General features: G+C 47.2%; 2 protein-coding genes across 3 annotated transcripts; one reads left to right on the top strand and one right to left on the bottom strand.

Moving 5' to 3' along the window:
- Positions 1–228: 228 nt before the first annotated feature.
- SPMAP2 (sperm microtubule associated protein 2) lies at positions 229–20,221 on the bottom strand. Of its 2 annotated transcripts, XM_066253405.1 has the most exons (9): positions 19,914–20,221; positions 18,151–18,267; positions 17,845–17,916; positions 17,390–17,451; positions 16,390–16,459; positions 6,117–6,234; positions 4,389–4,548; positions 325–471; positions 229–290 (listed from the first exon to the last, which is right to left on the bottom strand). In XM_066253405.1, the coding sequence occupies exons 1-9, from the start codon at positions 20,219–20,221 to the stop codon at positions 229–231; spliced, it is 1,116 nt and encodes a 371-aa protein (XP_066109502.1). The 2 variants fall into 2 exon arrangements, with proteins under 2 accessions (XP_066109502.1, XP_066109503.1); XM_066253406.1 differs by lacking the exon at positions 17,845–17,916.
- LOC136320219 (small ribosomal subunit protein uS14-like) lies at positions 9,221–9,532 on the top strand. The gene has a single exon (XM_066253404.1). It carries the CDS (start codon positions 9,264–9,266, stop codon positions 9,432–9,434), a length of 171 nt encoding a protein of 56 aa, XP_066109501.1. The 5' UTR covers positions 9,221–9,263; the 3' UTR covers positions 9,435–9,532.
- Positions 20,222–27,749: the final 7,528 nt, after the last annotated feature.

The raw sequence follows: 27,749 nt of genomic DNA, 5'->3' as shown, positions 1-27,749 counted from the left end.
TGACATCGGAGAAACTCAAGACGGCAGGGGAAAGTGATTTGGGAAATAAAGTGCTCTACAAATCACAGGTGGATATGAACATAAATGTTATTATTTTCCTCTTCTTCTCCTTTTGGCTTTACAGGTTGCCTTCCCTCCTCCAGGCAAAATTCTCAAAGACAGCCACACACAAGGTTAGGATGCACTTGGGTGTTTACTGGGAATAGAGCTTCAGAGGCCAGGCCTGGGTCACTCACACTTTTTTGGTGATGCTTTTGGGGGTGGCAAGCTCATACAGGCGAGGGGATGCCCGAGCCACCAGGGAAGCCGGGGAGATGTAGTAAGGGTTGTAGTCCTCATTGAGGTCCTTGCGCACTTTGGGCTTGGCCAAGGAGATGATCCGGGGACTGGCCACTGCCTTCTTGGTGACATTCAGCACCTCCCAGCGTGGATCTCGGTTAGGAACACACTTCTCTGACTGGGCCTTGGGCACTAAAGGCACAGGAGAGAGTGACAGCATCAGGCACAAGAGCTTTGGGTGTATAGCCACTCCCCCTATGGAGATCAACCTGCTAAGTCAAAATTCCCAAGTTGAATGGCCTCTCCAGAGATGAAGGAATGGAGAAACATATGTCCCATCCATGCACTGGAATATTACTCAGCCATGAAAAAGAGTGAAGCGCTGACACAGACTACAACATGGTTGAACCTTGAACACATGATGCTCAGTAAGAGAAACCAGACACAAAGGCCACATAGTATGTCATTCCATCCATATGAAATGCCTAGAACAGACAAACCCATAAAGACAGGAAGTGAGTTAGTAGGTACCAGGGTTGCTGAGGACAGGTTGCGAGTGACTGCTAATGGTCAGGGTGACTGTGACTTTCTCTTTTTGTGTGTGTGTGTGTGTGTGAGAGAGAGAGAGAGAGAGAGACAGAGAGAGGGACAGATAGGGACAGACAGGAAGGGAGAGATGAGAAACATCAATTCTTTGTTGCGGCTCCTTAGTTGTTCATTGATTGCTTTCTCATATGTGCCTTGACTGGGGGCTACAACAGACCTAGTGATCCCTTGCTCAAGCCAGCAACCTTGGGCTCAAGCTGGTGAGCCTTTTTTTTTTTTTTAACAGAGACAGAGAGTCAGAGAGAGGGATAGACAGAGACAGACAGGAACGAAGAGAGATGAGAAGCATCAATCATTAGTTTTTTGTTGCGCATTGTGACATCTTAGTTGTTCATTGATTGCTTTCTCATATGTGCCTTGACCGTGGGCGTTCAGCAGACCGAGTAACCCCTTACTCGAGCCAGCGACCTTGGGACCACGCTGGTGAGCTTTTGCTCAAACCAGATGAGCCTGCGCTCAAGCTGGAAACCTTGGGGTCTCGAACCTGGGTCCTCGGCATCACAGTCTGACACTCTATCCACTGTGCCACCGCCTGCTCAGGCTGTGACTTTCTCTTTAGAGTTATAATATTCTAAAATTTGTGGTGATAGGTGTACAACTCTATGAGTGTACTAAAAAGCATTGAATTGTACACTTTATTTTTTATGGAGTTATAATGAATTGTACACTTTAAAAGAATGAATTGTAAAGAAAAAAAATATTTCAAATGGCCACATCCCAGACAGGGTTTCTCAGAGGGGCCAGCCAAAAGTGTCCTGGTGGCCAGAGTTAGGTGGAGTCTCAGAAGGCCTTTTCACACTCTCTCCTGCCTCCTCTGATGTCACAGCGGGGCATGGCAGCAAGCAATGGCTGCAGGAGGCATCTCCCCTTGGCCGGTGCTGCAGGCCTGCTGGGTGAACTGAGGGGCAGCTCCCTGGGTGCACAGGCCCTTTCAGGACTCAGCCTCCCACCTCATTCTTCTGGGCTTCCACCCTCACTGTCCAACATGACTGCAGCTTCAGCCGGGCCCTCTCAGCAGTGCTGGCAACATGGCTCCTATCAGCCACACATGGCAGAGCCTGATATGGCTGTAGTTTTCTTCTATTTCATGTTAATTAAATCAATTAATTTATTTAGATCAGCTGATTGATTTTAATTGAAGAAGCCACATGTGGCCAGTGGCTGCTGTCCTGGGCAGACAGCTATCAGGAGAAGAGACATGTGCCTAAGCTGGGCTACTTCCTCGCCATCTCTCTGCCACCCCCTCTTTTACAGTGAGCTGCAGTGCATGCATGGCCTGCTTAGAGACAAGAAGGGAGGTGATCACCACTAGTCACTGCCTTAGCCTTAAGTGTCTGGGAACTTCAGGTTCCTTGGCTTTGAGGGGTACTACAGCCTCCTTTCTAAACCCTTTTGTTTTGATCCTCTGTACAAATGAAAAAGGCCATCCCCCTGCCCTTCTCAACAGACAGGCCCTGGCTCAGTGGAGGGGCCCTTGATGAAAGAGAGTGGGGTTCCTTCCACGAGGCAGCCACAAGCCCACACAAGCCCACTGCTGGGCAGGGCCACTGAAGCTGTACCACAGCTTTGCTGAGCAGATAAGCATTCCTTCCAAAGGGAAGGGGGCCAAGATGTTGGGCCTCAGTGGCCCCTTGGGGACTGGGAAGATCATGTCCAGAACCCAGCCTTCTCTGAACTCTTCTATGAGAATTCTGGAGTATTGTCACTGTTGTAATATCGGGCTTTTAAACTCTTTTGACTGAGTCCACTGCCACACAGCACACATGTGGACATACAGAGAAACGTGAACTCACCCACATAGTTCATGCTCTTCATTTGCTGTCATTTCACTTTCTTAAATGCTGGTCATACCATTAGTGGGTGGCAGTTTGCTATTGAAAAGCACAAACTGACATCATTGTAAACACATAGATGTGTATTTACAGGTACATCTGAAACATGGATGAATATGTACAAGTTGTATATATTCCAGGTATGTGTGAGAGAGAAAAAGAATGGTCAAATGCAGCAATGCATGTATACTCATGTTTTCATTCATTTAACCAATCATTTAATGAGTATTAAGGAAATGGATAAATGAATGATTAAACAAAAAAAATGATCCTATAAACAAAGTTAAAAGAAAAAGATGGACTGGGGAGAAATTATTTTGCAATTTGCTCAACAAATGATTAGTGATCATGTTATATAAAATGCTGCTCCAAATCAAAAACCAAGAACACAGAAACTAGCAAACTGGGGAAATGATAGAGCAGAAGCAGAGGAATCTGGAAAGGCCAACTGTGCTCTCTAGTGATTATGTGCCAGGAGCAGGGGACACACAGGACCTCCAAAGGCTCTGACATCTCAGGCCTGACATACAACAGACAATAGATAAACAGACACATAAATATATTGTAAATATATATGTTAGACTGCAACAGGTGCTACAGAAAGAGCACAGAGGGAAGCCAAGGTTCACACAGGTGTCCAGAGGTGGGCACAGCTTATGGATTAAACAAGGTGATCAGAGGGACATCAATGAAAGACAGAGTGGAGCTCTGCCCACAGGTGGCAGAGGAGTGAGCCGTGCAGGTGTCTGTGGACAGTATTCCAGGCAGCGGGAGAGGAACCAGGTAGGGGGAGGGGAGGGAAGAAGAGTTCACAAGGACCTATGGGCCACACAGAGTGAGACAGGAGCCCTGGGAGAGTCATGAGCAAGGAAGAGTAGAGTCCAACTTAAATTCAACAAGACCTCTATGGCTGCCTCATGGGAAATGAGCAAGGGTGGCAACAGGGACAAGAAAGGAGGTGACTGCTCTGGTCCAGGAATGGATGAGGGTTACATAAGCGGGGACAGTGGAGCTATGGGCAGGTTCCTGATGTGCTCAGAAAGCCAAGTCACAGGAGTTCTTAGTGCATGGGATGTGGGGTGTGATGGGAGGGAACTGGCAGGGAGAGCACTTGGAGCATGCGCACTCATGGGCACACAGAGCTGCATGCATTTGTGGCTCTGTATGTAACCCCATGTTATACCAGAAGGAAACATATCAAACTGCATTATCTTTGGATGGGATTCTTTCCTTCTTTAGGCTCCCCTGCATTTTCCCAATTCTCTAGAGTTAATACACATTACTGTTGTCATGGGGGTACCAGGTATTTCATTTGTTTTAAAGGACAGAAGAGAATCAGGCCAACATCATTTCAAAGCTGCCTTTCACTTCTTAGCTCCTTTGTCCCTGACCCTTCCCCCCACCTTCTCTTCTACACACTTTTTTCTGCTAGGAGACCCACTCAGATAACATTCAGTTTCAGGACCATTGTCTCCTCTAACTTCTGACTCTCTTCCCCAGGGAGCCTGCACAGTATGACTTGTCCACAGGAATCTGACAACTGGTCTGTGGCTAAGAGAGGAGATGAAAGAAGAAGTAGGCACAATCTGACAGAAGCAGGCCTAAAGTCCAAGTCTTCTGTTTCGCATCCCTGCCCACATCTAGTAGGCACAGACACAAGGACCTACTTACTGGCCAGTTGAAGGAGCCGATTATAGTCTAACACGTGTGGCTTGGGTTTTGGCACAGGGTCCCATTCTTCCAACAGGGTGGCGGGAGTCCTGGGCTTTGCCAACTGGAGGATCCTTGAACTAGGGATGGCCATCTGGGCTGCCCTGGACACCCGGGACACCTAGAAACAGAATGAGAGAGGAAAGAATAAAACAGTCCATAATTTTTCAGAGGCCTCAGAATCAAAAAGACCCCATAAGCAACACCAAGAGGCAGATGACTGCAGAGAAGTTAGTTTGCAATGTGTTCAGCAAAAGACTTAGTAGCTATCATATGTAAAAAACTCCTCGAAATCAATGACTCAAAAAATCCATAGGGGTATAGGCATATAAACATAGAAGACAATAAACCTAAATGGTCAATAATCTTTGTTGACCAGAGAAATGTAAATTAAAACAACAAAATATGCCTGACCTGGCGGTGGCACAGTGGATAGAGTGTTGGACTGGGATGCGGAGGACCGAGGTTCGAGACCTCGAGGACGCCAGCTTGAGCACAGGCTCATCTGGTTTGAGTAAAGCTCACCAGCTTGGACCCAAGGTCGCTGGCTCCAGCAAGGGGTTACTCGGTCTGCTGAAGGCCCACGGTCAAGGCACATATGAGAAAGCAATCAATGAACAACTAAGGTGTTGCAACAAAAAACTAATGATTGATGCTTCTCATCTCTCTCCATTCCTGTCTGTCTATCCCTCTCTCTGACTCTCTCTCTCTGTCTCTGTAAAAAACAACAACAACAACAACAAAATAGGCCCTGGCCGGTTGGCTCAATGGTAGAGCGTTGGCCTGGCATGCAGGAGTCCTGGGTTCAATTCCCGGCCAGAGCACACAGGAGAAGCGCCCATCTGCTTCTCCACCCCTCCCCTCTCCTTCCTCTCGGTCTCTCTCTTCCCCTCCCACAGCCAAGGCTCCATTGGAGCAAAGATGACCTGGGCGCTGAGGATGGCTCTGTGGCCTATGCCCCAGATGGGCAGAGCATCGCCCCCTGGTGGGCATGCCGGGTGGATCCCGGTCAGGCGCATGCGGGAGTCTGTCTGACTGCCTCCCCATTTCCAACTTCAGAAAAATACAAAAAAAAATCACTACATGCAAACAAATATGACAAAAATAAAAAACATTCTGACATTGTCAAGCCCTGGCAAAAATGTGGAAGGAGAGACATCCTCAGGCATTACTGGAGGGAGGGTAAATTAGTATAAGGGTTTGGGAGAGCAATTTGTCCATCTCAGGTGTGCTGAGCACATGCACACTTGATAAGCACTATATAGATAAATGCCCAGAGTGGGAACAAGGATTTGAGCACAGTGTTATTCACTGCAGATGGAAACAACCTAGTTGTCCATCAATAAGGGACTGAGTAAACTAACTGTAGTATATTCATAGGATAGAATGGGAGATAGCAGTTAAAATGCTTCTATATAAGTCAGCATGAAGTGCTCTAGAATAAAATATTGAAGTAAAAAAGCAAGATGATGCCATATGTGTATATTAAAAACACAATGATTATGGTTTATGGGAATGTGTATGTAATAAAGTATAAAATGATGAAAATAAGTCAGCTGGCCAAAGTCACTTGCCTATTGCTCTGGAGTCTATTTCCGCTTGTCTGTCTAAGCCCCTGATCCTAGACCACTGAGGGTAGGCAGTGCCCTGACCATAGAGGTGGGGTTCCCGAGAGAGCAAGGCACCTACCTCAGACATGTTTATGCTCCAAATGTTATTCCGGACCCTCGGGGTGGCCAGTTCCCTCAGGTGTCTAGATGCTTGGTATTCCAAGGCAGACTGACGAATGGGCAGAATGGGCATGGTCCTAGGGGACATCCACATTTGAGACACTAGCTCAGCCACAGGTGTGTGTGTGTGTGTGTGTGTGAGAGAGAGAGAGAGAGAGAGAGAGAGAGAGAGAGATTGCTTTCTCAGCTCCTCTCTGATTCTTGGGTTAAAGGAGAACCTGGGAAAGTGGAGAGTTTGGAAAACACCTCCAAGAAGGATTCATAAAAGAATCCCTAACAGGAGTCCCTGTGTTCTCAAGGTTGGAGCTACGCTGTCCTGAGGTCATCACCATCGGGGCCATCTTCCCACACCCCTATTATCAAGGTTGGGGTCTAGATTTGAACCCAAGGGATATTATTGTTTGTCCAGCAGTTGTCACAGAAAGCATGCTGAGCCACACATAAAATCAGGTCTCAAAAAAAAAATCAGGTCTCAGCTGCCCTGGCCAGCTGGCTCAGTGGTAGATCATCAGCCTGACACGTGGATGTCCCAGCTTCAATTCCAGATCAGGGCATACAGGAGAAGCGATCATCTGCTTCTCCACTCCTCCCTTCCCCATCTTTCTTTCTCTCTCTCTCTCTCTCTTTCTCTCTCTCTCTCTCTCTCTCTTCCCCTCCTGCAGCCATGGCTCAATTGGAGCAAGTTGGCATAGGACACTGAAGATGACTCTATGGCCTCCACTGCAGGCACTAAAAAAATAACTTGGTTGCGGAGCAACAGAGCAATGGCCCCAGATGGGCAGAGCATCGCCCCCTTGTGGGCTTTCCCAGTGCATCTCAGTGGGGCGTATGCAGGAAGTCTGTATCTCTGCCTCCCCTCTCTCACAAAAATTAAAAAACAACAAGAACGAGGCCCTGGCCGGTTGGCTCAGTGGTAGAGTGTTGGCCTGGAGTGTGGAAGTCCTGGGTTCGATTCCCGGCCAGGGCACACAGGAGAGGCGCCCATCTGCTTCTCCACCCCTCCCCCTCTCCTTCCTCTCTGTCTCTCTCTTCCCCTCCCGCAGCCAAGGCTCCATTGGAGCAAAAGATGGCCCGGGCGCTGGGGATGGTTCCTTGGCCTCTGCCCCAGGTGCTAGAGTGGCTCTGGTCATGACAGAGCAACACCCTGGATGGGCAGAGCATCGCCCCCTGGTGGGCGTGCCGGGTGGATCCCGGTCGGGCGCATGCAGGAGTCTGTCTGACTGCCTCCCCGTTTCCAGCTTCAAGAGAATGCAAAAAAAAAACCCAAAAACAAACAAACAAAAAAACAACAAGAACGAGAGCAGCCCAGGATGGCCGACTTGGAGGATCGGGTGTCAGATGAGGAGAAGATGATTCTGGATCGCCTGTAGCTCCAAGAAGGTTGCTGAGGGCCAGTCAAAAGCAGTGACTCCCACTGGTCTTCTCCAGTTTCCGGCCTGGGAGGTCCAGGGCCAGTACATCCAGCAGCCAGATACAGAGAGCATCAGCTCAAGACCTAACAACCATAGTTAGAGTGGTATCTTAAGGAAAGGCTCCTCACACCTGACCCAGCTAAGGCATAGAAAACGTTGTCACAAACAGCAAAAAGAGCAGTAGCAGCAGACGAGTAGTCCACAGCAAATTACAAACAGCTAAAGCCATCCCAGGAAGGTTTAGAAATTACACAACTAAAAGTTGGAGTCAGACAACACCAACCCTATACTCAGCTACACAAACAACATATTTGAAGGAGCAGTCTATATCTAGACAAAATGGGAAGACAGAGAAGTGCAATTCAAATGAATCAACAAGAGAAATCCCCAGAAAAAGAATTGAATGAAATGGAAATAACTAAGATGCTGGATGCAGAGTTTAGAATAATGATTGTGAGAATGCTCAAGGATCTTAGAGCAACCATATATAGACAACATGAGCACCTAAACAATGAGATATCTGGCATCAAAAAGGATATTGAAATCATAAAAAAGAATCAGACAGAAATGATAAACACAATATCAGAAATGAAGACTACACTACAAGAAATGAAAAGCAGGCGGGATGAAAAAGAGGATCAAATCAGCGATTTAGAGGACAAGATAAGCAAAAGCACAGAAGCAGAACAGCAAAAGAAAAAGAGGGTCAAAATGTCTGAGAAAACTCTAAGAGAGCTCTGTGACAATAGGAAGAGAAACAACATCTGCATCATAGGGGTTCCTGAAGGAGAAGAGAAAGAACAAGGGATAGAGAACCTGATTGAAGAAATCATAGCTGAAAATGTCCCGAAATTGATGCAGGAAAAAGTCACACAAGTTCAAGAAGCACAGAGAATCCCATTAAAAAGGAACCCAAATAAACCTAAACGAAGACACATCATAATTAAAAAACTAAAGCTAAGAAATAAAGAAAGAATACTAAAAGCTGCAAGAGAAAAGCAGTCAGTCACCTACAAAAGAGACCCCAAAAGGATGACATCTGACTTCTCAACAAAAACACTTAAAGTGAGAAGGGAATGGCAAGAAATATTCAAATTAATGCAGAACAAGATTCTACAACCAAGACTTCTTTATCCAACAAGGCTATCATTTAAAATAGAAGGAGAAATAAAAAGCTTCCCATACACAAAAAAAAAAACCTCAAGGAATTTATTACAACCAAACCAATGATGTAAGATATGTTAACAGTCCTGTTGTAAACAGAACAAGGGGGGTACGGGGAATCTAGTAAAGAGGAATTAGGTTTAAGATTTTAGAAATGCATCCAAATTGAAAAAGAAGAAGTAAAACTATCATTATTTGCTGATGATATGAAAACCCTAAAGTCTCGGTCAAAAAACTACTGGACCTAATAAATGAATTCAGCAAGGTGGCAGGATATAAAATTAATATTCAAAAACCAGTGGCATTTTTATACACCAACAATGAACTGTCCGAAAGAGAAATTAAGAAAACAATCCCCTTCACTACTGCAACAACAACAAAGAAAGTACCTAGCTGTAAATTTAACCAAGGAGGTTAAAGACTTGTACTCAGAAAATTATAAAACATTGATAAGAGAAATCAAGGAACATAATCGAATTAAAAATGGGCAAAAGAGCTTCCTTTTGCCTCGTTGCTTCAGAGGGAGCAAGATGGGTCACCAGCAGCTCTACTGGAGCCATCCGAGAAAATTCGGCCAGGGTTCTCGTTCGTGCCGCGTCTGCTCAAACCGGCAGGGTCTGATCCGGAAATACGGCCTCAACATGTGCCGCCAGTGTTTCCGTCAGTACGCCAAGGACATAGGCTTCATTAAGTTGGACTAAGTGACCTTCCATGAATGGGTGATTCAAGACATCTACCTTACCACAGAATGCTGTCTCTTTGTACATAAAATAAAAATGTGAAAGAAACAAAAAAAAAATGAGCAAAAGAAATGAATAGACATTTCAAAGAGGACATTCAGATGGCCAATAGGCAAAAAAAAAAAATGTTTAACATCACTAGTCATTAGAGAAATGCAAATTAAAACCACAGTAAGATATCACCTCACATCAGTCAGAATGACACAAAACAAAACATAATAAGTGCTGGTGAGGATGTGGAGAAAAGGGAACCCTCCTGCACTGCTGGTGGGAATGCAGACTGGTGCAACCACTGTGGGAAATGGTATGGAAATTCCTCAAAAAATTAAAAATGGAACTGCCTTTGGACCCAGCCATCCCACTTTTAGGAATATATACTAAGAACACCAAATCACTGATTCAAAAGAAGAAATGCACCCCCATGTTTATGGCAGCATTCTTTACAATAATGAAGATCTGGATACAGCCCAAGTGTCCCTCAGGGGATGAGTGGATTAAAAAGCTGTAGTACATATACACATGGAATACTATGGGGCCATGAAAAAGAAGGAAATACTACCTTTTGCAACAACATGGATGGACCTGGAAACTATTATGTTAAGTGACATAAGCCAGGCAAGAAATAAAAATATCATATGACCTCACTCATATGAGGAATCCAATGAACAATGTGAACTGAGGAACAGAATAGAGGCAGAGGAGGGATCAAAGGGACCAATGGGAAAGTGGACAGAGGGAAAGGGGATGAAAGGATAGGATCAGAGAAGGGAAAGAGCTTGGTGAAATTATATATACATAAAACGTTATAGAGAGCAGAAGAACAAATCCTGGAGGAAAGCAGGGAGGGTCTTAGGGAGAGAGGGCAAGAAGGATGTTGAGGGGAATTCAGGGATGCAGGAGGATGTATTCGGTGGCACACTTGAATCTATGTAAACACAATAAACTTAAATCAATAAAAAAAAATCATGAAGTGTGAGATGCATAGGAATTCCAGAACATAAAGATTCCTATAAAATATATTACAGTTAAAAACAAAAAACAACAACAAAAACAACAACAACAGGTCTCAGCTATGCCTCTGCTCTAGAAATGAAGCCATGTTTCATTGATCTAAGGCAGACTTCATATTTTCACATTTCTGAGGTCAGGATGCACTTATAAATGTTGCATGCTGGACATCAGTTATACTGGCCTGTGTGTGGATGTAGCTGTTCTCACTGAAATAACCCAAGTCAAGTTATATGCATACTTGGTTCTACAGATGGCAGGTTTAATTGCACTTTAAATTATCTTCCGTTTATGCTATGATCCAGCATTAAAATGAAAAGTTATTTTCATAAAAATAGGTTTAAAAACAGTGTGTTGGCCCTGGCCGGTTGGCTCAGTGGTAGAGCGTCGGCCTGGCGTGCAGAAGTCCCGGGTTCGATTCCCGGCTAGGGCACACAGGGGAAGCGCCCATCTGCTTCTCCACCCCTCCCCCTCTCCTTCCTCTCTGTCTCTCTCTTCCCCTCCCGCAGCCGAGGCTCCATTGGAGCAAAGATGGCCCAGGTGCTGGGGATGGCTCCTTGGCCTCTGCCCCAGGCGCTAGAGTGGCTCTAGTCGCGACAGAGCAATGCCCTGGAGGGGCAGAGCATCGCCCCCTGGTGGGCAGAGCATCGCCCCCTGGTGGGCGTGCCGGATGGATCCTGGTTGGGTGCATGCGAGTCTGTCTGACTGTTCCCGTTTCCAGCTTCAGAAAAAAAAAAAAAAGAAAAAGAAAAAGAAAAAACAGTGTGTTGCCCCTGGCCAGATAGTTCAGTTAGTTGGAGCATCATCCCAACACACCAAAGTTGCAAATTCAATCCCCAGTCAGGGCATATACAAGAATCAACCAATAAATGTGTAAAAACAATCAACCAATGAATGTGTAAATAAGTGGAACAACAAATCAATCTCTCTCTCTCTCTCTCTCCCTCCCTCCATTCTTCTCTCTGAAAAATCAATCAACATATATATTTTTTTAATAAAATAAAACAATGTGTGAAACATGTCAGCTTGTCTAAGTCAGACTACTGATCAAGATGGTGGCATAAGTAAACACAGTACTCCTCCCACAATCACATCAGAATTACAACTAAACTACAGAACAACCATCATTCAGAACCACTTGAAATCTGGCTGAATGGAAGTCTTACAGCTAGGGTATTAAAGAAGGAGCCACAGCGAGACTGGTAGGTGAGATGGAAACATGGAAGGAGCTAGTCCCATACCCACATGTGGCAGGTGAAAATTGGAAGGGATATACTGGCTGCAGAGGTCCCTCCTGAGGAGTGACAGGTCCCAGCCCCACACCAGGACCCCCAAGCCCAGGGTTCCAGTGCCAGGAAGAGAAGTCCCCATAACTTCTGGCTGTAAAAACCAGTGGGGATTGAGGTTGAGGGAGACAAAGGGCTGCTGGAGTCACAGGCAGTTCCTCTTAAAGGGCCCCTGTACAGAACTTACTGGAACTCACTCCCTTTGGGATCCAGCACAGGGGCAGCAGCTTGAAAGTCACCAGGGACATACGGGAAGAAACTGATTTGTCCATCATCTGAGCAAGAGATGGTGGCAGCTTTCTCCCAGAGAGAAGTACTGACAGAGGCCATTGTTTCTTTGATGAGTCCTTGCCCCAGAGAGCCAGCAGGCAGGTACCATAGCTGAGATTCCATCAACCTGGTTCACACTGTTCCCCCTGACCCTACCCCACCCCACCCCACCCCACCCTGCCCTGGTGATTCCCTGAGGCCCTGCTCTACCTAACTTTGGACCCATACAAGCTATTTTCAGTGGCTTTTCCATACAAATGGCCTGTCTTGGCTCATGCTTCATATATATTTTCCTAAAATCTCTCAAACAAGCAGTATCTAGCCTCAGTGAGCCCCATAATATTTACTAAGTGGCCCCAGGCCCAGCACTAGCAGCAGCCAGCCCTGGTTCACAGATTGGCCTTGCCTGGGTCCCTCCAAGCCCAGCACAAGTAGCAGCCATCTGCAGATGGCTTTGCAGTTCATGCTGGGTGGCCCTGAGCAGAACACAGGTGGCAGTTGACCTTGGCCTGCACTTCCCAGGAGGCCTCAGGGCCAGAACACCTGGTGGATAGCTTTAGACCAGGGGTCTCAAACTCGCGGCCCACGGGCCACATGTGGCCCGCCGAACAATTTTGTGCGGCCCGCAGACTAATCCACGGGCTTACTTAATTTTATCCAAAATATTTTGAACTTCGTGGATTAGTCTGCGGGCCGCACAAAATTGTTTGGCGGGCCGCGAGTTTGAGACCCCTGCTTTAGACCATGTCAAAGCACCACCTAACCACCCCACAGGAACACACTCAAGGGGCAGACTCAGCAGGCACCAGAGCCCTGCTGAAGTAAGTCCTGGTCTGTGGGGTGGGCCCCTGCACAGCTGATCCTCCACAGTGGTCGAGGATCAGAGGTCAGTGGTCATGGCCAGTCTCTACAGCTGAGAAGCCTGGGGTAAGTCCCCCCCCATTGACATGCCAACAGCAATCAAAGCTCAACTACAGCCTGACCAGGTGGTGGCGCAGTGGATAAAACATCAGACTAGGATGCAGAGGACCCAGGTTTGAAGCCCCGAGGTCGCCAGCTTGAGCGCAGGCTCACCAGCTTGAGTGTGGGGTTGCTGACTTGAGCATGGGATCATATACGTGACCCCATGGTTGCTAGCTTAAGCCCAAAGGTTGCTGGTTTGAAGCCCAAGGCTGCTGGCTTGAGCAAGGGGTCACTCGCTCTGCTTTAGCCCCCTGCCCCCATCAAGACACATATGAAGAAAGCAATCAATGAACAACTAAGGAGCTGCAATGAAGAATTTATGCTTCTCATCTCTCTCCCTTCTTGTCTCTGTCCCTATCTGTCCCTCTCTCTGTCTCTGTCACAAAAATAAATAAATAAATAAAATTTAAAAAGAAAGCTCAACTACAAAAGGAAAGTGTACACAGCTCACAGCAGCTTGGTGATCAGGCTTGGGTGATCAGGGAGGCTGTGCCGCTGGATCCTACAAAACACCTACTACTAGTTGGTTCACTTTAACAAGCATAGCATCTCTACCTAAAACATAGAAACAAAAAAGGAGGCTGCCAAAATGAGGAGACAAAGAAACATGTTCTAAATGAAAGAACAGAACAAAACAGAGAAAGAACTAAATAAAATGAAGACAAGCAAGCTATTAGATGCAGAGTTCAAAACACTGGTTATAAGAATGCTCAACAACCTTAGTGAGAACCTCAATAGCATATAAAAGGACCAGTCGGCCCTGGCCAGTTGGCTCAGTGGTAGAGCGTCAGCCTGGCGTGCAGGAGTCTCGGGTTCGATTCCCGGCCAGGGCACACAGGAGAGGCGCCCATCTGCTTCTCCACCCCTCCCCCTCTCCTTCCTCTCTGTCTATCTCTTCCCCTCCTGCAGCTGAGGCTCCATTGGAGCAAAGATGGCCCGGGCGCTGAGGATGGCTCTGTGGCTTCTGCCTCAGGCGCTAGAATGGCTCTGGTTGCAACAGAGCAACGCCCCAGATGGGCAGAGCATCGCCCCCTGGTGAGCATGCCGGGTGGATCCCGGTCGGGTGCATGCAGGAGTCTGTCTGAGTGCCTCCCCGTTTTCAGCTTCGGAAAAATGCAAAAAAAAAAAAAAAAAAAAAAAGGACCAGTCAGTAATGAAAGATACACTGACTAAAATGAAGAATAATTTACAGCCTGACCTGTGGTGGCGCAGTGGATAAAGCGTCGACCTGAAACACTGAGGTTGCCAGTTCAAAACCCCCGGCTTGCCTGGTCAAGGCACATATGGGAGTTGAAGCTTCCTACTCCTCCCTTCTCTCTCTCTCTCTCTCTCTCCTCTCTAAAATGAATAAATAAAGTCTTTTAAAAAAAACCATTAGTTTTTTAAAAAAAGAATAATTTACAGGGAATCAACAGTAGAGTAGATAAAAGAAGCCGAGAATCAAATAAATGATTTGGAATATAAGGAAGCAAAAAACACCCAGTCAGAACAGCAAAAAGAATCCCCCAAAATGAAGATAGTATAGAAAAGAAAAAATAATGACAGAAAACTTTCCTAAAATAGACATACAAGTCCGGGAAGCACAGAGAGTCCCAAACAAGATGATCCCAAAGAGACGCAAACCAAGACACATTATAATTAAAATGTAAAAGATTAAAGGCAAAGAAAGAATGTTTTATTTTTTTAAATGAGAGGAAGGGAGATAGTGGGATAGACGCTCATATGTGCCCTGACCGGGATCTACCTGGCAACCCCTGTCTAGGACCGATGCTCGAATCAACCAAGCTATTTTTAGCACCTGAGGCTGATGTGCTCCGACTAACAGAGCTGTCCTCAGCACCCAGGATCAATGCTCGAACCAATGGAGCCACTGGCTATAGGAGGAGAAGAGGCAAATAAGGCAGAGATAAGCAAATGGTAGCTTCTCCTGTGTGTCCTGACCAGGAATAGATCCCAGGATGTGCATATGCCAGGCTGATGCTCTATCATTGAGCCATCAGGCAGGGCCCAAAGAGAAAATTTTTTTTCTTTATTCATTTTTAGAGAGGAGAGAGAGAGGGAGAGAGAGAGAGAGACAGAGAGAGAGAAGGGGGGAGGAGCTGGAAGCATCAACTCCCATATGTGCCTTGACCAGGCAAGCCCAGGGTTTTGAACCGGTGACCTCAGCATTTCCAGGTCGACGCATTATCCACTGCGCCACCACAGGTCAGGCCAAAGAGAAAATTTTAAAAGCAGCAAGAGAAAAGCAGTTAGTTACCAACAAGGGAGCTCCCATAAAGCTGTCAGCTGATTTCCCCAACAGAAATTTGTCAGGTCAGAAGGGATTGGCAAAAACTATTTAAAGTGATGAAAAGCAAGGACCTACAACAAGATTACTCTACCCAGCAAAGCTATCATTTAGAATCGAAAAACATACAAAGAGCTCCCCAGACAAGAAAAAAAACTAAAGTAGTGTATCGCCACCAAACCAGTATTAGATGAAATATTAAAAGGTCTTCTTTAAGAAGAAGAAGAAAAAAGATTTTTAAAAATATGAACAATAAAATGGCAATAAATACATATAGATCAACAATTGAATCTAAGAAAAATGAACAAACAAAACAGAAACATACATACAGAAAACATTTTGGTGGTCACCAGATGGGAGGGGGGCTGGGGGGTTGGATGAAAAAGGGGAAGGGATTGAGGAGTACAAATTGATTGTTACAGAACAGTCACAGGGATGTAAAGTGCAGCATAGGGAATTCAGTCAATAATATTCTAATAAGTATGTATGGTATCAAATGGGTGTGAAATTTATCAGGATGATCATCTAGTTATGTAATGTCCAATCACTGCATTGAAACTAATATAATAATGCATGTCAACTGTAATTAAAAATTTTTAAACTGTTTTTAAAAATTATTCAAAACATTCAAAGACACTTTAGCTAATTTAGTTCAGTTGTATTATCCTTTCTGTAAATTCATTAAGATAAGTAATCAAAATTTGTGTCAAAATAACTCTAAAGATTACCTTTGACAAGCATGAAAATTCTAAGTGATAACAAAGAATCGTGTCACTGGTTGTACATAAAATAATAATGTCTTACAATGACTAGCTTTTCAGAGCCAACAAAATCCATGATGGCAGTAAGTAACATTAGTGAGCACATACTCTGGTAGGCACTGTGCTAAGTACCTTTAGTGTGTGCTCTTAGCTACCACCTGTTCTGCAGGGTAGAACTGAGGTCCCAGGTGTCAAGTGCCTGCCTGCAGGCATCCAGTTTGGCTTTGGGTTATCTAGTCCCAGGACCTGAATCTTCCCCATACTCTACTCTGTCAAAGGAAAGGAAAGGCTTTTTGCCCAACTCTGCTCTCAGAGTGCCTGCCCAACCCTCCTCCCCTTACCTATTGTTGTTGTAATACTCCAAGTAGAACCTTTTAGGTCGAGCCAGTTCCTCCAGTCGGCGGGACATTGCTACACAAATGGGAAACAGCCCCAACTTGAAACCTTCCCCCCTCCAGGAGTTTTCTTCCTACTAAATTTGGCTTTCTATGGCTAGAGCAAGAGGCATGATATGTGGAACTATGGGCCCAGAAAACTCAGCACCAGACACCTCACAGAGGAATGACTTTTGCTCTCCCCATTCTGAGTACAGTACATCAGCCCGAAGTCCCTTACTTGAGGACACAGGACAGGAGTGGCAGGGCTGGAACAGGAGCTCAGGCCCGTCAGTTCCTTAACAGTGCTGTGTTCCAACAACTCCCCAGTTGGGAAAGTGGATTTTGGTCTGAAGTTTGTATAGGCCTAGGGTTTCCAGGGGTTTGGTGTGCACTGTGGGGAAGTTTCTAAACCCCAAGAGAGAATCTGCCCTTCACTTCTCTCCAATAATGGCTTTCTTGAAATGCTTTATTTGAAGGGATCCATTGCTCTCAAAAAGGGTAAAAACCATTGAAAGAGGGAAGAAAAGCTTTTAAAAAATGCTCTCTAAAAAATTAATACTAACCCCCACTTTGGCTGTGGTGCAAACTGGGATTTGCCCTGGAGGATTTGCTGCACACCTCTCACCCCCAGGACCAGCCTCCAGCGGCTCTAGCTCCTCCAGGGATAGAGTTCAGAGATGAACACCCAGAACACTGTGGGGGACAGACACTCCTGGGAGATGGAGGACAGGGGAGGAGCCATGGGAACTCCCAGGAGGGTTAAGGCTGGGAGAGTCCCTGAGATCTCCCCAGTTGGAGTGGAGCACAGGTAAAGGTAAGATGGGGGAGACCTAGCTCCAGGAGGCCAAAACAAACATGTCAGACAGAGCGACCAGAAGCCATGGTATAACCCAAGAGTCTGGTCAACCCAAGAGCCAGGCAGCCGCTAACAGAAAACTGGAGGCAGTGGATGGATTCAACCTACCAGGAATCGTGACAGTGAGGGTGGTGTCTTCTAGAAACCTCTCTGTCCAGTACACGGATGGCCTGGAATGTACCCAGGCTCAGGGTGAGGGAAGCTGGGGCAGAGGCTTCCTGTGCCCTGCTCTGAAACAGAACTCACGGCACACCATAAACACAGATGCATATGCAGACTGTAAGGCAGGTAGATAGAGAGGCACGGTGGCTGGAGGAAGACGGGGAGGAGCAGCCAGCGGAAAGGAAGGAGAGAATGTGGAGTTGCAAGAGAGGGGCAGCTCTAAGAGGGACATGGGGAGAAGTCTTAGAGGCATGGGAAGATACAGCTTGTTTTGAGCAAGGCTGATGTTCAAAGAAGTGGGGACCTGGGGAAGAAGGCATAGCTAAGGAAAAGGCCCTGGGTCCTGCCTCTTCCCCCCAACATGGGCAGAAGGCAGACAGAGGAGACACCCTGGGACTTACCAGTAGACACAGAACTGCAAGTTCTTCATGCGTGGGGAGATCCAGGTATAGCCCTTACAGCAGCACCCCATCCTGCGATGAGACAGCCCAGCCCCTACCTTGCTCTGCTGCTTCCACTTGCTCAAGGGCCTCACACTCCTGGGCCGGCACCCAGTGGCCACCACTGGCCACCCCCCCAAGTCCCCACCATTGGCACCCTGGCTTTTCACCCCAACTGTGTGAGTGACAGATGGGACCCCCCGGGGGCTACTCTCCTCCTTGCAGACCCCTACCCCTGCCTACATTAGGATTTCCCATACCCCTCACCTGTCTTTCAAGACTTGCCGGTTGGTCTTGGGTTTTGCCAGCTCACTAAGTCTCCTCTTCTTCTTCCTCTTTTTTACCACAGAGGTGCCAGGGAACCTCTGGTCGATGGACAGCCGGCTTTGGGAGAGTTGGATGGTGAGGCTGGAGATGCCAGCTTTACAACCCCACTGAATCTCCTCACCCTCTGAAGGGACCTCTCTGGGGGTGAATTTTGACATCAAAAGATGTGTAATGCAATCTTTGCTTCACCAACAGCCAGTGTATACCCTGGCCAGGTGGCCCTGTCTCTCTTCTGTGAAATGGAATAGAGAACCACCCCCACCTCACTAGATGGTCACAGTTATTACATAAGATGTTTTCTCATCTCACGTGTGTCCAGGCCCCCAAGGGGACTGAACTATAGAGAGGCCCCAACAGGGCCTTCTCACGTCCTGTGGCCATGGGCTCAAACGCTCTGCCTGGGCCGCTGTCACTGCCCTGCATAGTTTCCTCTACAGCATGGCCCATTATAGCACAGGTAGTGTGAGCAAACCCCCTCTGCAGTGGAGGCATGAAGAGGGCAGCCGAAGGGCAGAGACGGATTTATGGTGGGCACACCAGGCGCGCGCCTTGGGCCCTGACTTCTGAAGGGCCCCACAAAACCCCAACTTTACACTTTTTTCTAATGACACCATGTTGGTTTCATATGTGCAATTTTAATATTGATAATACATAATATTTTTTATTTATTTTAAAATATGGTTAACATGTATTTTTATTTTCCCTCTCTCTCTTTTTAAATTTTTTGTTTATTTATTTATTTTACAGAGACAGAGAGAGTCAGAGAGAGGGATAGATAGGGACAGACAGACAGGAACGGAGAGATGAGAAGCATCAATTATTGGTTTTTTTGTTGTGACACCTTAGTTGTTCATTGATTGCTTTCTCATATGTGCCTTGACCGTGGGCCTTCAGCAGACTGAGCAACCCATTGCTTGAGTCAGCGACCTTGGGTCCAAGCTGGTGAGCTTTGCTCAAACTAGACGAGCCCACGCTCAAGCTGGAGACCTCGGGGTCTCGAACCTGGGTCCTCCACATCCCAGTCCAATGCTTTACCCACTGCACCACCACCTGGTCAGGCTCTCTCTCTTTTTTTTAAGGGGTCTAATATTTTCTTCTGCACCCAGGGCCTCAACCGACCTTAATCCGCCTCTGCTGAAAAAGGAGGGCTCCTTTCTGACTGGACAGTCACAGTCCAGAAGAGTCCAGACATGGCCCAGGGAGGGAGGAAGGGCTGCACACACTAAGTCCAAAGGTGAGAGGGCACCTGGCTCTTCCCAGGATACCACCAATCACCAAAAATCACTCCCACAGATGCTCCACTCACCAATTCTCAGTTCACCCAGAACCTGTTCTCCCAGGTGTCTTTAACATTTCTGGCAATTTGTAGTGGTTGGAATGGTTGCAGCTTCTGAACTAAGAGATTTTCTCCATTTCTTTCTCTCTCTAAGATCTCTCAATTCTGGCATCTGAACTCTGTCCAACTCCAAAATTGGTGCTTTCGTAGAGTTTTTCACTTTAAGTTACCCGCTACCGGGGACAAGAACATATTTGCTGACTTTGCCTTAGGGGCTACGAGGCTGCTACCCACCCTAGAATGACTGCATGGACCCCAGGAAGATCCACACCAGCAGTGACATGGAGACCACAGAGGCACAGGGGATGCTCTGTCTCCAGGGCCTGAGCCCCACCCCAGCCTATATAGGCCCCACCCCCATGCCCACCTTATCTCAGGCACATCCTCCTCCTCTTCTTTCTTCAGAACCCTCTCCAACTCTGGGAGGGCCTCTCCTGGGTCCTGGGCATCCTTGAATTCTTCCTCAGGTACCTCCTCGGGGGGGATTTCCTCTTCTTGATCTTCAATACTTTGCTCTCCATCATCTAGGTCCTGGTATTTGGGGTCCTTGGGCCCTAGGTTCTCAAACACAGTGTTCTGGAGGCTTAGAGTGTCATCACGCTGCTCCCTTTCTGACCTGCCCTCGGCATCCGAGGAATGGTGGTTGTAGACCAAACTTTGCCGCTTGTCCCCCATGAATGGGGCCCACCCCTAGCCCTTCAGTTTTGTTGCCAACACACCCAATGTGTCTGTGGTCACCAGGCAACAGGAGAATGGCCCGCCCACATTCTCAGCACCCACATTCCACTCTACAGATGCCCATCACCTGTGTACTGCTGAAACTCTTCCCCTGGTCCCTCCAGGAGGTCCTGGGTGGGACACGCCCACTCCTCCAACCTCAGCCCCTCATTTGTCCTCTCCTGTCACTCTGTCTTCCTGCCCCCCCCACCTCCTCTGGGCCTTTACGCTTATTTGTCCTTCTGCCTGCAGCCCTCTGCCACACGCATCCCAGGCCAGCTATCAGGAAGGCAGCCCCAATCCTGGGTCTCTTTGCATCTCAACATTTTGTTTTATTTCTCTGTGGCATCTGATATCACCTAAAATAATGATGTGTTGACTTATTTATTTTCTACTCTGCTTTGTAGAAAGTCGCCTCCCCAGATCAGGGCCTGAAAGTGTCTCATTCTGATGCCTTGGCGCCTAAAATGGCACCCCCCACAGAAGGCTCTCAGGAAGAGCTGTTGAATGAATGGTTAGATCACGAGTATGACTCAGTGGTGGAGAAGACCTGACTCCAACCTATATTCTCGATAAGATGCCCCATTTGTGCTCAAATCGAGAGGGCAATGCTGATGGTCATAGCTCACCAGTGGTTCTGTCCCCTTCCCACGATCGATTTAGGAATGAGACCTGAGGGGAAGCTGCAAGGGGCTTCCAAAGATGGCTTCCTCTCACGTGAAAGGAAATACAAGGGAGAAGCCTGTCTCTTTTTCTTGGTTATTTTTGAGACTATCTATAATGTCTAGAGGTCAGGCAGCTATCTTGTGGCCACAAGGCCTGCTAGTCTGTGGATGGTGAACTTAGGATGGGTCTTTGGTGGCATTGCTGAGCCTATGAACTTGAAAACCAGACTTTTTGTTTTTGTTTTTTTGTTTTTTGAGGGGGGGGGGCAGGGAGAAAGTGACAGAGAGACAGGAACATCGAGCTGTTCCTGTATGTGCCCTGACCAGGGATTGAACCAGCAACCTCTGAGACTTCTTTGGGGGGGGGGCTTCCCAGACAGTGAGAGAAGAGTCCACGTTTAGCGTCCCAGCCTCAACAGACACTGCATGGAACCAGAGCTGACCTGCTGAGCCCAGCCCCGGATGCAGGTATGTGGGAAACAGTGCATCTTCCTGATTTTAAGCCACTAATTCGGGTCTGTTATGCAGCAATCCTGTCCTGAGTGAGTGTGTCAAAGCAGCCAGTCGTGCTGCAGGGACCCTGACAGGTTTCTGTCTCCAGAAGGAAGAAACCACCTGCCATTTGCTACACTGGCCCCCTCTCCTGTTGGCCTGTCCAGATCCCACATCCCCAACGGTCCCATCTCTCATCATCTTTCAGTGAGCTCATCCCTCGATTTTCATGTGGCTGAGTCCTTCAAGATTCACCCTGAATTTCATCTCCTCCAAAAACCCTTCCCTGACCTCTCAAAGTAGGATCTTTTCCTACTTAAATCTATAGGGATTTTTTAGTGGTGTTTCACAGCATTTATCATGATCTTACTCTATATTGCATTTGTAACTGTCTTTTTACTCCATTAGAGTATGGGATTCACTTGGGCGGGAACGGTGCTTGTCTTTGTGCTCCTGCCGGGACTCTCTGCACGCAGAACAGTCCCGTCCCCTGCAAGTTCTCAATAAATTTTATCTTCCGCGGGTGCCGGGAAGGAACAGCAGTACCGCAGGGCGGCCAAAAGAGGTCGCCTCTCTCAAGGGCATGTAGGTCCCTCTGCGGGTGCTTCGTGACGTCTCCTTGAAGCCTCCCCACTGAACGTTCTCCGAGATGGAGATGGATTTCAGCATCCTCATACCCATGTCGCCTAGTGAGGCCAAGTCATTGGCCAAGATTGCACGGTATGGAACATTAGAGAGCCCCAGAATTTGCAGATTTCAGTATTTTTAAAATTCAGTAATGATGGACAAGGCCCTTAACCAAAGGGCTTTTTCTTTTTTCTTTTTTTTTTTTTTTTTTTCAAAAGCTCCTAAGGGATCCAGTGCCCTTCTTGCCTTTGGGGAAGAGATGTCGCAGCAGAAGCAGAAACAAGGACTCAGTACCAAACCTCCCGGGCTGAATGTCAAGCACAGTCCAGTTCCTATGGAGATGCAAGGGGTGAAAACCATGGTGTAAAGTTTCCCTGCCGTGCCCCCAGCCTGAAACTAAATTAGTTCTCCTTGAAGTGCAAGGGGTAAGTGAGCTGGGAATGGGTCCACATGAGGGTCCTGGAAAAGGGGCCCGAGGACCATTACCTACTCTCCATTCAGATGGTGAAGACTCAGAAGGGCCCAGCAAGGCCTGGGATGTCTAAGAGGGGGATGGATGGTGCCTTGCTTCTTAGACGAGCCCTGGAGGCATTGGGGGGCCTCTCCAACTGCTACCTGTTCTTTCACGTATAGCAGGGTTTCTCCATGTAGGCACCATGGGTCGTTGGATGGTTCTCTGTGGTGAACCATCCTGGTCACTACGGAGGGTGGAGCAAAATCCTTGGCCCCACCCACTTGATGCCAAGAGCACCCGCAGCTGTGACAACCACAAATATCTCCGACATCACCCAGTGTCCCTGAGTGAGAACAACTCACGTAGGTAAGGCCTGGTGTGGTACATCCAATTAGAAACAGTGGGATAAAATGCATGCCATCTGCTCGGGTCTAAAATAGTAAAACATCTTTCACTCATATTTAAGCAACTTCGACTCTAAAAAGGGCACTGTGCATGAATTTGATTTCTCGGACCGTGATGTGAAGCATCTATTTTTCTCCCACAAAGTCAAGTGATTTCATCACTGCAGGAAAGACCCAAAAGTTTATCCTCGCAAAAGTCTGGGTACCTGCAGCCCATGCCTGCCCGGCTTGAGACAGAAGAGATGGAGAGGCTGGGACCAGTCTTCTTGGAACTTTTTTCCTTTTGGGTGTCAAATACCATGTATCATAAGAAATTTCCACAACAGACCACACCACATAAGGGCCCCAAAGTGCCCAGACCTCTCCACAGCCCCTCCCTACTCCCCGTAAGGATAGCCACTATCCTGACTTTTCACCGCATTGATTAGTTTTGGCTTACTTTGACTTTATATAAATAGAATTTTTTTAAATGTATGTTTCTTTTTTTGTCTGACTTCTTAAGCTCAAGACTATGTCTGAGAGATACATCCATGTTCATTATCACTCTTGGAGGCATTCCACTGGGTGGATACACCACAATTTTTTGTCCATTCCACTGTCCATAGGAATGTGGGTAGTTTCCAGGACATATGCTCTCCTTACTTTTGAAGGCACAACCACTCTTGCTCACATCCCATTGGTTGGAACTTAGTCACAAAGCCATGCTTGATTGCAAAGGAGGCAAAGGAGTCAGGGGAATGTAGTCTTTTCCACACACGCACACACATACACACCACAGATAAAAACTGGGACTCTATTTCCAGGGCATCTAAGGGGCAGCTGGCATTCTGCTCTGTAGAGGACTTTGACAGTGGGCAACTGAAAACCCTGCCTCTGATGGGCTCAAGCAGAGAGCCAATGTGTTATCTTCTCCAAAAAGAGGCTCCTGGCCTCTACTGTGCTGCTCTGGGATTGTTTTGGCTCTGCCTGTCTTTGCATTGTATTCATCCTCAGATGGGCATCAACATGGCTGCCACTGCTCCAGACATCATCATGAAGCTGCAATGGCCACAGGCAGAGAGGAACCATTTTCCTGGGCATCCATCTTAGCAACAAGGAAACTTTCTGTGGGCAGCAGAATAACAACTCCCAAAGATGTTCACAGTCTAATCCCCAGAACCTGTGACTATGTTCTGTTGCATGTCAAGGTGGAATCAAGGTTCCAGATGAAATTAAGGTTGTTAATTGGCTGATGATGAGAGATGACCCTGGATATCTAGATAGTCTCAATGTAATGTAGGGGCCTTTTATAAGTGGAAGCAGGAGGCAGAAGAAAGACAAGAAATGACAGCATGAGGAATGAGTCCACATTGTTGAAAGGGTCACGAGCCACAGAATGCAGTGGCCTCTTGAAGTCACCCCCCTTACCTCCCTCATGTCTCATTGGCCAGAAGGGAGCCGCATGTCCACACATAAATCAATCTCCAGCAAAAACGTGGGACACCAATGAGAATTTTCAGTAGCACCCAGATAGGATGGGTGAGTTACACAGGGTGGAGACTGAATGCCCAAATGGTATCCAGGCTCTGTCCACAAGGAAAAAGAAAGCTAGTGGATGGACAGTGGCCCTGGGAGCATGAGGAATTAATCCGAGGGAGGTGCCATCATGTGCATGGAGCGGTCATGGAAGACCTGCAGGACGAAGGGCAGTTTGGAGATGCCTGGCATGAACTGATTATAGCTGCTGACTAGATGCCCATCACCTGTCCAACAGTGACACAGCTAATATCTAAATCCCATGGCCCCAGAAATTTAGACTCTGATTGGACTGGATTGAGTTGTGTCCCTCCAAAAATAAATATTTTAAGTCCTAACCCCTCCCCCCCCCATTGATCTAAGAGGACCAGGAGGAACTCCATGCTCTGTGGTTCCCAAGGCTCTATCAACCTTGACCTCCTTGTTGGGGTACCCTCCCCCTCCCTGCTGGGCCCCCTCTTCTGAACTGTTGCCTGCTGGCCTGGCTGCCAGCATCTGTTGTCATGGCAACCTGCTTGGGAACCAAGGTCCCCTTAGTTATTGGGTCAGATATGAGTATTATTTCAATGTGAAATTTCCTAATCTTGATCACTGTACCAGGTTATTAAAGAAAAAATTTTATAGAAAATATGTGGTGCTGTGTTTGTGGATGAAGAGGCAGCACTCATGCAATGTCCTTTTAAATGGTTCAGGAACTGCATGCCAATATGTATATGCACAGAGCTAACAGATGGGTGGAGATCCAGGTATAGGTAGACGTAGATGCAGAACATGACAAAGCAAATGGGGCAAATGTAGCTCATTGGGGAATCTGGGCAGAGCTGACAGGAGTTTCTGATACTTATCATGACATTCTCTGTGAGTTTTAAATTATATCAAATTTAAAGTTGTGAAACAACATCCAAAATGCAGAGTTCTGCACCCCCGAGACTTGGCTCTGCAGGTCCAAACAGGCCTAGGATTCAATTTAACCAGCGGCTAAGGACAAGCAGGGTGTTGTGGGTTGAATCATGATCCCCAAACAGATATGTTCAAGTCTCAATTCTCAACACCTGTGACTATGACCTTATTTGAAAATAGGGAGTTTGAAAATGTAATCAAATCAAGATTAGGTCAGAGTGGAGTAGAGTGGCCCCTAAATCCAGTAACTGGTGCCCTTAGAAGAAGAGGGAAATATGGACACAGACACAATGAGAAAGTCATGGAAGACAGAGGTGGAGATTGGAGCCAAAAGATACAAGAAGCTGGGAAAGGGGCCTGAAACAGATTGTTCCCAAGGTCTCCCAGAAGGAACAGCCCTGCCGACACCCTGATCTTGGACTTCTGGCCTCCAGAGCTGAGAGAGTACTTTTCTGTTGTTTAAGCCACCCAGTGTGCAACCATTTGGTATGGCCACCCAGGAACTGCATACAGAGGGCATCTTGGGCAAGGAGATGGTGGTGGGTCTCCCTAACCCCTTTGGGTCCAACTCAGTCCACTGGGGATCACTGGGCAGATCCAGGTACTTCCAGGAAGAGCTCACCATAAACTTGAACAATCAGTCATTCATTCACATACACTTTAAGCATACGTCGGGGTGCCTACCCTGCACACACTGACAGAGGGTAGACCCAGCAGTGAACAACACTGATTGATAAAAATCTCTGCCCTGGGCCCTGGCCGGTTGGCTCAGTGGTAGAGTGTCGGCCTGGCGTGCAAGAGTCCTGGGTTCGATTCCCAACCAGGGCACACAGGAGAAGCACCCATCTACTTCTCTACCTCTCCCCCTCTCCTTCCTCTCTGTCTCTCTCTTCCCCTCCCACAGCCAAGGCTTCATTGGACCATGTAAGTGGAGGGTCTGCAGCTGCCTGAGATGGGGGAGACCTGGCCTCTGCCCCCCTCCCCCATCCTGTGCCACTTCTCAGTAAAATGCAGCACCTTAACTATTTTTTTTAAGATTTTATTTATTGCTTTTACAGAGAAAGAGAGGAGGGTGTGCGAGTGTCATGGAATTCCAGGGGTTCACTGCTTAGGGTGCTCTATTCAAGAACAAGAAATGATTGCCATAAGGCAGTTTTACTTACTTGCAGCAAGTAAAGGAGACAGGATTCATATCCAAAGATCTGTCTCCTAGAAGGGAGATTTAGCCATTGCTTACATACACTATTTGGTCAATTACATGTTGATTTCTTATTTATAGTTGACTATTTTCATCCCAGTGAATTCCTGTCAGCTCATCCTATTTACAGCTGGTTTGCAAAATACTGTGCCACATTTTAACATTTAGCAAGAATAACATTTAGTAATAACATTTAGAACTGCTCTGACGTTGAGACCCTTGTTCTTATCTAACACGAGGGAGGACACATGAAGGACAACGTGGGCTGAGCAGGCACCCACAGATCTGCTGCTTTTACTGGTGTAATTTTATGTTGGCTCATCCATCAGCTCACCCTGATTATTGTGCAGTTAAAACACTCAGTTGGACAATCAGGCAGTAAAATGCAGCCCTTCCCAGTCAACCAGAGAGAGAGGCTGGGAGTGGGAGAGACCATGTAAGTGGAGGGTCTGCAGTTGCCTCTGGAGATGGGGGAGACCGGCCTCTGCCCCCCTCCCTCACCCTGTGCCACTTCTCAGTAAAATGCAGCACCTTAACTATTTTTTTAAAGATTTTATTTATTGCTTTTACAGAGAAAGGAGAGGAGGGGGTGGAGCAAGAAGTATCAACTCACAGTTGCTTCACTTTAGTTATTCATCACTTGCTTGTTATTTGTCATATGTTTCTTGACCTGACAAGCCCAGGGTTTTGAACCTGTGACCTCAGCATTCCAGACTGAAGCTCTATTCACTGCGCCACCACAGGCCAGACAGCACCTTAGCTTTTTGATCATCATTCACTGGGTCGTTCTTTCAGCAAATATTTGTCAGGGACCTACTATGTGCCAAGTACCGTTCTAGACCTGGGAAGACAGGAGGGAGGTGGCTCTCCTAGAGTGCTAGGAAGAAAATTAAGAAGGGTAGGAAGAGGCCCTGGCCAGTTTGCTCAGTGGATAGAGCCACAGCCCAGCATATGGACATCCAGGTTCCATTCCCGGTCAGAGCACACAAGAGAACCAATCAGCTGCTTCTCTCCCGCTCCCTCTCCCACTTCTCTCTCTCTTCGCCTCCCAGAGCCAGTGGCTTGATTGGTTCAAGTGTCTGCTTGGGTGCTGAGGATGGTCCCAGCCCCAGCCCCAGCCCCAGCCCCAGATGGGGGGTTGCCAGGTGAATCCCGGTCAGAGCACATGTGAGAGTCTGTCTCACTGTCTCCCCCTCCTCTCACTTATGAAAGAAGGAGAATGAAAAGGGGA

This window comes from Saccopteryx bilineata, chromosome 1 (assembly GCF_036850765.1).
Source record: "Saccopteryx bilineata isolate mSacBil1 chromosome 1, mSacBil1_pri_phased_curated, whole genome shotgun sequence".
Classification (NCBI taxonomy): Eukaryota; Metazoa; Chordata; class Mammalia; order Chiroptera; family Emballonuridae; genus Saccopteryx; species Saccopteryx bilineata.
This window is presented reverse-complemented; position numbering and strand designations above follow the sequence as displayed.

Excerpts from the sequence above, each read along its gene's own strand:
- LOC136320219 (XM_066253404.1), top strand. The coding sequence starts at position 9,264 with ATGGGTCACCAGCAGCTCTACTGGAGCCATCCGAGAAAATTCGGCCAG.
- SPMAP2 (XM_066253405.1), bottom strand. The coding sequence starts at position 20,221 with ATGGGGGACAAGCGGCAAAGTTTGGTCTACAACCACCATTCCTCGGAT. Across the intron at positions 18,268-19,913 it reads GAGGATGTGCCTGAGATAAG|CCGGCTGTCCATCGACCAGA; the intron begins GTGGGCATGGGG and ends ACTCTCCCAAAG. Across the intron at positions 4,549-6,116 it reads GGAGCATAAACATGTCTGAG|GTGTCCCGGGTGTCCAGGGC; the intron begins GTAGGTGCCTTG and ends TTCTGTTTCTAG.